The sequence below is a fragment of the Archocentrus centrarchus genome, chromosome 11 (genome assembly GCF_007364275.1).
Source record: "Archocentrus centrarchus isolate MPI-CPG fArcCen1 chromosome 11, fArcCen1, whole genome shotgun sequence".
In the NCBI taxonomy this organism is placed as follows: Eukaryota; Metazoa; Chordata; class Actinopteri; order Cichliformes; family Cichlidae; genus Archocentrus; species Archocentrus centrarchus.
Genome location: NC_044356.1, coordinates 31,828,989 through 31,841,881, shown reverse-complemented (window position 1 = coordinate 31,841,881; position 12,893 = coordinate 31,828,989). Strand labels below are relative to the sequence as shown.

The following is a 12,893-nucleotide window of genomic DNA, read 5'->3' as shown; positions in this document are numbered from 1 at the left end:
TTATGCATTCTTGGTTTTCACTGAGCATTCAGTGTGAGTAATCCGTACTAGTGGATGTGGCAAAGAACAACCATGCGCCCTTGACCTCAGGTAACTGTAACCGTCAGTTCAATTTTCTGTGCTGTAGTTTAACAAAGCAACTCTGATATTCTCTCTACTTTTATGCAAGAAAAGTGCGTGTTAAGTGTGCAGTTACAAAAATAATAATAATCAAAACAAGTGATTGCTGAGACTCACCCTACAATGTTGTTGGTGGAGACACTCTTGGACAGGGACAGGTGACAGCGACCGCGCCGGGATCTGAGCAGAGACTGTCGGAAGCTTTCCGATGGATAAATGGCTGAAGTTGGACGTTCCCGCATTCCTGGAGCTAAAAACACAAATTTGTTGTGTTGACAAGAAGAACGATCCTTTTGCCAGAGGAAGAGGAATAAAATTAGAACATGTTTAGCATTATTAAAAAAAAAAAGAGTTTGATGTTGACAGAGCAACATTTTGAAAAAGAGATAAAAGAAAGAGAGGAATAATTGTTCTTACTCTTTGCACGCAATGTGACATTATTCTTCATCAGGGTCGTCTTCTGTTGCTGTGTTAATAAAGGACACAAATTACAGTTAAACTCAGAGAGAGGATTTTAAATGAGTTTAGATGAATCAACTGCAGTGCTCAGGTCAGATAAAATAATTATAGTGGGTGAATTCAACATTCATGCAGATGTTGAAAACAGCAGCCTAAACCCTGCACTGAGTTCATCATTAGACTCAGTTGGATTCTCGCAAAATTATTATTATTATTTATGTAATGAAAAGACAAACCAAACAATATTCTGCTTGTGACAGGTTGTGATACTGATCAAAGACCGTAGACCACTTTAAAAAATTGGATCTGATCTCTTTGAATTCAAAAGAAATACTAAACTCATTCAGAACACCTGTCGCTTGGACTCACGAGTGCAGTGTCTGCTGCTGTGGACATACGCTACTCTTGGTCATTGTCCAAATTCTGAAATCATGCCAAAGGAGCCAAACTTTTAATTATCTGGCATCACTCGTTCATAAGTTAATGGACTGGTAATTACGTGGCACCTATCTAATCTTAGTGACCATTTGAAGCCCTTTTACACCACCAGCCACACCGACCCACTGACACAAACATTCATTCAGTGATGGATACGATGGGACATTTAGGGGTTGAGTAGCTTGCCCAAGGACACCTCAACATGCAGACCAGGCGATGAGCATTTAATGATAATGAATTTGATGACAGTACTTAGTGACAGTGGTGATAGATTCTGCTAATTGATTGCCTTTACTCAGGCAACAAGCAGAATATCCAAAAAAATAAGCTTCATCTGAACAACTCACTCTCAGCAATTTGCCAAGTTTCAAGCAGAACAGATGGATGGTTGTGGAGATATGCAAAAGACATGTTCATTCATACATACAGTCTCTGATTCTGTAGTGAGACTATGATTAGTGGTGAACTCTGTGTCTTACCCTCTGTTTCATTTTGGCACAGTTTGGCAAAGTATCTCGACATCGGTTGTGGATGGTGGCACTGCATGCTGAAATAAATGAAGACACAAGAAGCAAACTAAAAAACAAGGAAGGTAAAACATTCACTTAACTCAACCAATTCACTACCCCACAACACAGTCCAATCCCTTCACCAGGAGGTAACTGACATCCCTAGCCAAAATATTATTATTATATTCCCTTTAGTCACCCTTTTTATTGCCAAAAGCCACCTTGTACACAAATGAGTCACAACAGTAGTTTTGATAAAACAGCCCTAACTGACACCCTGGCAATGAGAATGAGAATCATCATCACACTGTAATAAACGCAAAGCAAACATTTGTATTTCAGTGATATTTGTATCATATTGTTATTTTAGGATATTTAATTCAGTGATTGAAACTTGTTCACTGCTCTTCACTTTGTGTGAAAGTGAGGAGAAGGAGCATTATTCATTTCCTTCAAATTAGCTTGTTTGGAGGGTGGAGCTCATTTCATTTGAAATGGGTCAAACAAAGCTGAGGTCATAACTTCTCATCGTGTATGGCATATAGATCAGGTGGCGGTGGAATAACTAAAATGTTACTTACTGGGGCAGCTGAGTGCCTCCTTTGCAGTGATACTCTTGTTGCATGCTGAACAGAGCGTGGTTCCTGACACTGTTAGAGATGTAAAGAGGTGACCATTGGGCTTGAGTACCACACTCTCCCTTGCAGCTTTCTCTCGCTCCCTCATGCGCTCTCGCTCTTTATTCTGAAAATGAAAAAAAAACTACATGTGAAGCAGTTGCACATTTATGGAGACACAGCAGAACTTATCCCCTGAATCTGCTCATTAACATCTGTCAGATTAGTTCTGCAAATTCGCATCAGTTGCTGCATGTGTCTGAAGAGAGATGGGACTGAAATAGGAGCAACTTGTCATGGAAGCAGAGGTGTTACTACCTGCCATGCTGTATATACTACATGTGCAGTTAGCATGGTCAACAACTATTGTAGCCCCCATCACTGTTGTAATATTTTTGATAAACTGAGGCTTGTTATTGAAATAGAGCTGAAATTCTATGAAGGTATTTTTCAAGTAAAAGGAAGTTAAAACTCCTCATATTTGTCATATTACAAAGATCAAGAACTTTGTTTTTTGTTTGTGTCGTGTTCCTGTTTGTTTGTCTTTGTATGAATGGGTGAATGAGGCATGCTGTATAAAGTGTTTTGAGTAGAAAAGCACTATAATAAAGAACCCATCCAATTACCTAGGTACTCCTGGATGCAAAGGAAAGCAGCTTGCATGTTAATAGAGCAAAATCCTTTAAAGGGAAGTTGTTGATTTGTAAATTAATGTGAAATGAGAGAGGCCGGGATGATCATTTTATCATTCAAATCAATTACATTTTCCAAAATTTTCCCATTTCATTCATTCAAAGAACTGCTAATGACGCAGGCACCTGAGCCCTTTGCAGAAGCAGCAAAACTGAATCTCATCAAAATCACTTTTATTGGCAGGTGACTAACTCGTGAAAAGTTAGCGTCTACATTTCGACACGCACGTCCTAATTTATTATGAATTTTCTACAAGCTTTACTTCAGAATGTTGTAGAAAACAATTTACACAACTAATAAATGTGCTCATCAGTTTGTCGAGCCTCACCGGGCCGTAAAGTTACGTTGCAGTTTTCCAGGTTTCTCTGATTTATTCACACAATTTCTTTTCTAAATTAAAACATTTTCAAAAAATTATAAAAAGAACCTCCCACAGTCACATGAACACAACTGCAAAAATGGAAGTGAGAGTGGACAGACAGCAACAGGATTTCCAAACGTTAACTGTGAATGACCCAAATTTGGTGTTTACAGAGAGAATAAATTTAGCTGAATGTAGCTGAATAGCTGAATTTCAATGCTTTGGTGATGGTAAGCTCAGCAGAGCGTACCATCTTTTCAGTGTTTTGGATAGTTTTTCCCCTTAAACAATGAAATTATCATTTGAGAACTATCTTTATATTAAAACTTATTTGATGTTTTCAAACACTTAAGTGTGACTAGCATACAAAAAAACTACAAAATCAAGATGGGAGCATATACTTTTTCATAGTACTGTAATTAGTATTGTAGTTACTGTAATTAGTATTGTAGTTAAGCTGAAATGCTGTGTAGAACCACACTGAACAATTATAATGGTATAACAGTATCACTTCAAATTTCCCCACGAGATCAAACAGTGACTTGTGGGTTTCAGCGAGGGTGTGGTCTTGTTTTCAGAAGTGTTACACCCAGATATGTTACTGTGAGGTGAAATACTTGGTAGGCAAAGAAATATAGTGAAGCTCAAGGTTAGAGAAATGCATTTGGAGGGACTCCTCTGGAGCTTAAATTAGCTACATGCTGAGTAGGATAACAGCTCAAGGGCCTGCTAGCTTGATAATATTAAAGCGATTTATGTGTAAGTATGTCAGGGCTGTCCCCAGTTCTTTTTGATATTCAGCAGAGAATATTAATATTTACCTTTTTAGTGACATTCAAAGGCTCATAGACTCCAAGATCAACCACTAAAACAACCGAAACACACGTTTATAATTGTAGCTTATAATTATAAAAAAGAATTAAATTAAATTATATTAATCCCTTGTTGTATTGGGAGACTTAAACGCTCACATGGGCATTGGCAGTGAGACCTTGAAGGGTGTGGGAGGAATGACCTGCAAGATCTGAACCTGAGCGGTGGTTTATTACTGGACTTCTGTGACAACCAAACGCTCATGAATAAGGATCTTCATAAGTGCACGTGGCACCAGGACACCCTAGGTCACAGGTCAATGATCAGTTTTCATCAGATCTGCAGCCACATGTCACATGTCACATGTGATCTCCTATCTCATTGTACATCCTGTATAATGACAATAAAAGGCATTCTATGTCTCACACTTGGGTGAAGAGAGGAGCTGAGCTATTAACTAATTACCACCTAGTGATGAGTGGAATATTTAGTAGTGATGAAATTTCATTACTGTTCTGGTTGCACAGGTGGCATTCCTATCACCACGCTGGAATTCACTGAGCTCCTGACAGCGACTCATTCTTTCACAAATGCTGGTAGAAGCAGTCTGCATGCCTAGATGCTGATTTTGAAGGGTGAGTGAATACTTGGCAATATAGTGTAAATATACCCTTATATGTAGTATGAATAAGAGTAAGGCTAAAAGATATACACAAAGGAGTGCAACTGCTACTACAATGTTAAAGCAGAGAAAAATAAGGCTAAAATCTATCTACAAACATCAAAGCTTCTTTACCCAATAACAAGCCAACTTCCTTCCTCTCCACAATTCCTCTCACTGTGTCATAATCCCACCAGAGATGCAAGCAGGAGGCACGAGGACAGAGGAGTCAAGGTAACGGACATTCAAAAAAATGAGACATCCTGTACTCAGAGCTATTATTGATGTCAGTATGACTTTTAAAGCAACTGCATCATAAAAACCTCTGTTACAGCCCAACTACATCTGTATTTTATGGTCTCAGGTATAACAGTGCTCATGACATATTTTATATTTAGGATTGCCCTTAGATTTGTAATATGGCCCAATGTTAAGAAATAGCATACTTTTTTCCAATTACAAGAACAGAAACAGTGAAGGGTAATTTATGAATAAAAAGAATGAGTTGTTTAAAATTTTCTCTTCATACCATGGCGTGCACATATACCTTCCAGCAAACATGCAGCTGCTGACTAAAACTAAAACTGCTGACTTCCTATTCTGAGTCAAAGAGCATGTCAGACTAACAGAAGTCTGTAAGGCACACTCAACTCAGGCACAGTGCATGCTGGTGCCAGTTTTTGCATAGGTGTAAATGCTGGCAGAGCTGGCTACCATATAAATAGGCCAGTCAGGTGTTAATTGTTCAAGTTGCTCCAGGCTCAGGTGAAAGGGACGGCTTCCTGCTGGTGAGATGCCACCAGCCGACAAACCTGAGGGTGCAGTTATCCTTGGTGAAGACCATCTAGCTGTTCACCCGGAAGGAGGAGCATATTTCTCATCTGACTCCGGTTCCTGGAAAGAAGCACTTCCCCTCATTACATCCCTAGCTTGATACTTCAAATCACCAGTCAACAAATCCCCAACTTATGGCGTATCTTTCTCCTCTCCACTTTAGGTCCTGCTACAAACGCTGCTTCTGACTCACAGCAGGCTCCTCAAATTTCGAGACAGAAATATTGAAGGTGTGGGCAACTTTGATACCTCTGCAGTTCACCTGGCCAACCAAATGATCTGGGTTGCTGGCTGTCTAATATCTTCCCCTGGTCCAGCAGGGAGGCACACGCCTCCTTGCAACCCTTTATTGAGGGCTGCACATAATTTATAATCCACCACAATTTCATCCAGTCTTTGATTGAGGTGTTGTGGGTGGAAGAAAGGTTACCAGGAAGGCTGAGCACTGCGATACAACCAACAACTGGAGCAAACCCTTCAGCCCTCCCATCATGAAAATGGAAACCCCCACCCCAGTCTGCCATATCACAGGTGGTGTCCCCAACCTCCATGCAACATTGCCAAGAACGTCCAGCAGAAACTGGTAATAGCACACACTCACAGCCATTTCTATGGCAACAGTTGCTATAGTCGAATATCCTGGGAACAAGCACACAGTGTACAAGCAAACATACTCACAACCACCTACATTCCCAACTGCATGTAGACTTATACTGCATAGCGAAATCAGAAGTGGCCGCTGCAACCAATACAGCAACATAAGGGCCCAGATCTGAGAGGCCTAGAGAGCAGGCTCTGTGTCACAACACGGAAATGACTAAATTTATGTCTGAGGGTGCAAAACGCAGTGAGGGAGTAAGGAAGTGTGGGTGGGGGGTGGAGAAAAAGAAGAAAGTGTGATATGGTAGAATCGCTTACCTACAGAACTGTATTAATGAACACACATTTTAACAATCACGGCATTTTCTAAGAGCGGGTTGTTTTGCCTGTCTTCAGTATGTGTCCATCACTTGCCACTGATGCTGTTGTCTTTATTATTAATGCAAAACACAGTGAAGAACGTATGATCAACTTACCCGCAGGTTGATCTCCCTCATCCTCTCTTGTCGCAGTTTTGACAGATTGGTAACTCGGGACATAATTCACTTTCTCAGGATTGAAAAAGCAGTCGATAAGTCAAAATAAAATATCCGGCTTTAGGGTTTCTGTAGTTTTCTCTAAACCCCTAAATTCCCTATTAAAGAGAAAAAATAATAGTCTGTCCTCACTGGCCAACTGCAGTGTGCTTCTGCTTTTAGTGAAGTGACTGTTCCTGTGAGAAATCTGACTTCTGAATCATCACCGCCCCCTCACACTCACACACATACGCATCTATGCACCGGCACACACGCTTGCTCACTTCTACACACACACACACACACAGTGTTCGTCTGTCTGTGAATTTGCTTTTTGCTATGAAACTATTTTCATATTGTTGAATTTTTCAAGCCAAGATAATAAAAAATATGTAAAGCTTTTAGAATCTAAGTTTATATTCTATTATATTCTAAGTATTTACAGCACAATGTGTTTGTGCTGTAAACTGGAAGCTGTTTGGTAAATAATGACTGTCATTGGCCCTGACAGGTGACTGGATTTCATCGATCATACAGTTAATGGTATTGAGGGTAACAAAGTTTAGGATTATTAATATTGACTACGCATCATGTCACATAAGCTGAAATAAGTACACATAATATAATTGGGGTGAAGGCCAGCAGGGACCCACCAATTAAAGTACAATTTTTACTTTTGAGCCATTTGAACCATCAGACATCAAATTCACATAAGGGCAAATTACGACAGAGTAAAAAAATAGAGATTCTGACATTTAATGTATGATTGATTCATATTCAGGGTTGATTTAAAGTCCACTGTGGTGGCATACAGAAGCAAAATTATACCAAAAAAAAAAAACATTGTGTGACTCAGCATGTTTTGCATCGAGTGTCCAAAAGTTTCCTGAGTGTTTGCTGTGAGTCACTGAGTCAGTGTGAACGGTGATGAACTGAATTCAATCTGATGATGAATGGAGAAAAATAAGGGTCAGGGAATCAGAATGGGTGATTTCAGAAATGGTTGTGAAACATTATTTAGAGTTATTCCATCAGTTCACTGTATTATTTTATGCTCAATACTCCCAATACTGCAGCAGCATGTAGCATGTGATCAATCTGAGCCAGAAAAAACAACCCTGTCATAAGGCAGAAGCTGCTAACTCTTGTGTCTCTTATGGGCTTAACTGCAGGTTTTTGCACAGTGATGCATCTACATCACTGTGATTGATAGATTATAAAATGTTACCCAAACAACAAGCCGTGGGTAACAAAGGACATTAAAGCACTTCTCAACAATAAGAAGAAGGCCTTCAGGGCTGGCAACAGGGAGGAGGTGAGAACGATCCAGAGGGAACTCAAAACAACAATTAGGGAGGCTAAAAACAATTATAGGAGGAAGCTGGAGCTGAAACTCCAGCAGAACAACATGAGGGAGGTATGGAGTGGAATAAGAACCATCACTGGCTTCAGGACCAGCAACAACAGGGGAATGGAGGGCAGTGTGGACAGGGCCAATGAGCTAAATCTGTTCTTTAACAGGTTTGACACTGCAGGCTCTGTCATCCCTCGTCCAGACAGCTCTGCTGCCGGTCTCCAGAAGTCCACTCCACCCCCACCCACCCCCACACTTCACAATAGCCTGCTTCCTACCTGTGATGGCCCTCTTGACGTCTCCACCCCTCCCCCACCCGCCACCTCTACAGTTAGTCTCACTGCTGACCAGGTGAGAAGACAACTTAAGAGACTCCACAAAAACAAGGCTGCAGGCCCTGACGGGGTCTCCCCCAGGGTGCTTAAAGCCTGTGCCAACCAGCTTTGTGGAGTACTGCACCATGTCTTCAATATGAGCCTGGATCTTCAGAGGGTCCCTGTGATGTGGAAGACATCTTGCATCGTTCCGGTCCCGAAGATGACGCGACCCAGTGATGTCAAGGATTACAGGCCAGTGGCACTGACTTCCCACATAATGAAGACCATGGAGAGGCTCGTCCTGGATCAGCTCCGGCCCATGGTCCAGTCATTTCTGGACCCCCTCCAGTTCGCCTACCAGCCCCGCCTGGGAGTTGAGGATGCCATTATCTACCTGCTAAACCGAGTCTACGCTCACCTAGATAAGCCGGCCAGCACTGTGAGGGTCATGTTCTTTGACTTCTCAAGTGCATTCAACACCATTCAGCCTGCTCTTCTGGGTGATAAGTTGACAGCGATGCAGGTAGATGTCCCCATTGTGTCCTGGATTGTTGACTACCTGACTGGCAGACCACAGTATGTACGGCTGCAGCACTGTGTGTTTGACAGAGTAGTTAGCAACACTGGAGCCCCACAAGGGACTGTCCTCTCTCCCTTCCTCTTCACCCTCTACACCACAGACTTCAGCTATTGCTCAGAGACCTGCCATCTTCAAAAGTTTTCTGATGACTCTGCAATAGTTGGATGTATCAGCAGGGGTGATGAGGATGAGTACAGGAGGACAGTGAAGGATTTTGTCACATGGTGCAAGCGGAACCATCTAGAGCTCAACGTGACAAAGACAAAGGAACTGGTGGTGGACTTGAGGAAAGACAAGGCACCGGTGGCCCCTATGTCCATCGGAGGGGTCAGTGTGGACACCGTTGAGGACTACAAATATCTGGGAGTACACATTGACAACAAACTGGACTGGGCTAAGAACACTGATGCCCTATACAGGAAGGGCCAAAGTCGCCTCTATTTTCTGAGACGCCTGAGGTCCTTCAACATCTGCCGGACTATGCTCAGGATCTTCTATGAGTCTGTGGTGGCGAATGCCATCCTCTATGCTGTTGCATGCTGGGGCAGCAGACTGAGGGCGGCAGACGCCAACAGACTCAATAAACTGATCCACAAAGCCAGTGATGTGGTGGGAGTGGAGCTGGATTCGCTTATGGCAGTGTCGGAGAGGAGGATGCTGTCTAAGCTGCAGGCCATTATGAACAATGGCTCCCACCCACTCTACAACACAGTGATGGGACACAGGAGCACATTCAGTGCAAGACTCATCCCACCAAAATGCACCACAGAGCGCCACAGGAGGTCATTTCTACCTGTGGCCATCAGACTCTATAACTCCTCCCTTAATAGGTGACATTGTGGTTCATCAGTGTCATTCACTTATCAGTATTCAATTGTACATAAAATTGTTTAAATTTCCATATACATTGTACATACACTTATACATTGTACAAAAAAGGACTGTGCATATATATATAATGACACCTATTTAAAATTTTTGCACTCACAATTTTCATATGTGTATAGATTTAGATGTGTATATAGTCAAAATATCTCTTTAGTCTTTATACTTTTATGCCTTTAGTGTATGTTATTGTGTTTTAGGTTTACTCGTTTAAATGAAACGGTTGCAGCTGTAACAGTAGTAATTTCCCTTTGGGATCAATAAAGTATTCTGACTGACTGACTGACTGACATCACCAACATATTCATGTCTCTACAATCTACATATGTATGTGAGCATATTTGTATATGCTGCAACATGCAACAACAGGCAATAATAAATAACAGTTCTTTATCCAAATATTGGATAAATACCATGTAGTTAGGAAATAACAGCATTGCTAGCATAGTTTTTTCTAACACTTGAGTGCACAGATTTTGCTCTGCATTGATCCTTGACCATAACAGCACAGTGGTAATGTGTCGGTCTGTTGAACATTACTCTAGCAGTTCAAATCCACCAACTTGTTGTTTAAACTGCAGTCTCGGACACAGTGACTCTAAGGTGGCTGTCAGCCCGTCCACCTCCACTGCTGATATTACAGGAGCCCTCACTGTTTAAAGAAAATACATCAGCATGAACCTTTAAACAATTATTTGTCATGTGATCTCACTCATGGAACATTCCTATCATAAACAGTACATAACACCAAATGTATGACATATTTCTATCACAGTTGCCATACTATAAGTATTCATGTTGGAGAGTATTAATAACGAGGTCATATATTTTGATGTTTTCAGCCAAGTAACCGTGGGTCATTATGGGCAGCATGCCAGTGCAGTGATTGACACTATTGCCTCACATGAAGAAGGTCCTGGGTTTGAATCCGTAGACTGGTGGGAAATTTATGTGGAGTTTGCATGTTTTCCACATGGGTGCTGTCTGGGTATTCTGATTTCCTCTGGCATGGGTTAAGTTAACTGGTAATTCTCAAAAGGTGTGAATGTATGTCTGTCTCACTGTGTCAGCACTGTGAGAGAGTGGTGACCTGTCCAGGGTGTACCCTAACTTTTGCCAGGATTGGATGGATGGATGGATGGAGTGTCATCACCATATTATAATGACTTCCACCTTATGTTTGAATAATTTCCTGTTGTTTCAAGGTAATAATGTGAAATCTAATGATTATCTGAGGTTTATCAGGAGTTCAGTATTAAAATTGTTTGAGCATCAGTTTGTTTGTTTTTATGATTGTTATATTAAAGTGGGCTGATAGTGACACAGGAAGGGCAGCTGCGCCACCTCTCGAGGTAGATCAGGTCATCTACTAATCAGAAGGTTGGTGGTTCAATTCCAGATTGCTCCAGTCTGTGTGCCAAAGTATCCTTGGGCAAGATACTGAACCCCAAGTTGTTCTCTGATGTGTGTGAAAGCATTCAGTTGTAGAAAAAGTATTTGTATGAATGGGTGAATGAGACGTGCTTCATAAAGCGCTTCTAGTGCTCACATAAAGTACAAAAGCGCTATATAAGAGCCAGTCAGTTTACCGTCCAAAAAGACTGGTTAGTGACGTTAAATGGAGACTCCTACAGGCGGCGGTAATGTACCATTCTAGATGCCAGCCACTATTAAGTAACTATATATATATATATATATATATATATATATAATATAATTTATAATATAATATATAACTTGACTGGTACAGAGTAAGAACGGACAGCGTTGTGATTTCCCGCAGAAACAGTGAGCCATTCTCTGATGGGGAGTTTGTCAAAGAGTATCTGGTGGACTCTGTCGTGCTAAAACGCCCTGAGAAAAAAGAAGAATTTAAGAATGGCCCCTTGATTGCGGGAAAACTGGAGCTTCAGTTGAAAAACAAAGAGGACAGGAGTCAGAGTGCTGTTAAGCCAAGCATGCCTTAACTAGTAATCTTCATGAATTTCTTCACAAATCAAATTTTAACCATTAGAGCTCTTTCCATATCACCCAAATGATACAGAGGACTTCACTCTGACTGTTGGATTACTTGTTGTTCCCAGGGTATTTAAAAGTAGAATGAGAGGCAGAGCAATCAGTTGTCAGGCCCCTCTTCTGTGGAACCAACTCCCAGTTAGGATTTGGGAAACAGACACCCTCTATTTCTAAGATTAAGCTTCAGGTGGCCCTGAACTTTCCCTTAGTTAGGTTGCAATAGGCCTAGGCTGCTGGCAGGTTCCCATGATGCACATGAGTGTTTGTTCTTTTCCCTCTGTGTTTATAAGATATCCTGCATTCTTTTATTAGTTATTATTAATTTCTAAACAATATTTTTAAATGGAAAAAAAGCAAAACAGAGCGTAAATCAAAATAGCCTGGTGGCCAATCTTCATTAATTGCACATTGCACCGGTAAGAGCAGAGTGTGAAGGTTTAATTAGCAGGGTAAGAGCAAAATATTGCAATGCACACAACATTATGGGTGACATACCAGAGTTCAAAAGAGGACAAATTGTTGGTGCATGTCTTGGTGGCGCATCTGTGACCAAGACAGCAAGTCTTTGTGATGTATCAAGAGCCACGGTATCCAGGGTAATGTCAGCATACCACCAAGAAGGACGAACCACATCCAACAGGATTAACTGTGGACGCAAGAGGAAGCTGTCTGAAAGGGATGTTCGGGTCCTAACCCGGATTGTATCCAAAAAACATAAAACCACGGCTGCCCAAATCACGGCAGAATTAAATGTGCACCTCAACTCTCCTGTTTCCACCAAAACTGTCTGTCGGGAGCTCCACAGGGTCAATATACACGGCCGGGCTGCTATAGCCAAACCTTTGGTCACTCGTGCCAATGCCAAACATCGGTTTCAATGGTGCAAGGAGTGCAAATCTTGGGCTGTGGACAATGTGAAACATGTATTGTTCTCTGATGAGTCCACCTTTACTGTTTTCCCCACATCCGGGAGAGTTACGGTGTGGAGAAGCCCCAAAGAAGTGTACTACCCAGACTGTTGCATGCCCAGAGTGAAGCATGGGGGTGGATCAGTGATGGTTTGGGCTGCCATATCATGGCATTCCCTTGGCCCAATACTTGTGCTAGATGGGCGCGTCACT

At 41.6% G+C, this 12,893-nt stretch overlaps 1 protein-coding gene across 1 annotated transcript in view; it reads right to left on the bottom strand.

Annotated features, from left to right (window-relative positions):
• The window catches only part of arhgef2a (Rho guanine nucleotide exchange factor (GEF) 2a), a 38,856-nt gene extending 32,066 nt beyond the window's left edge, over positions 1-6,790 (bottom strand). The window contains exons 1-5 of the mRNA XM_030740824.1: positions 6,582-6,790; positions 2,108-2,270; positions 1,497-1,564; positions 538-586; positions 238-370 (exon numbers count right to left, since the gene is read on the bottom strand). Of these exons, the coding sequence (XP_030596684.1) occupies positions 238-370; positions 538-586; positions 1,497-1,564; positions 2,108-2,270; positions 6,582-6,644 (476 nt within the window). The 5' untranslated portion in view covers positions 6,645-6,790. The remainder of the gene's footprint in view (positions 1-237; positions 371-537; positions 587-1,496; positions 1,565-2,107; positions 2,271-6,581) is intronic.
• Between the last annotated feature and the right edge of the window lie 6,103 nt (positions 6,791-12,893).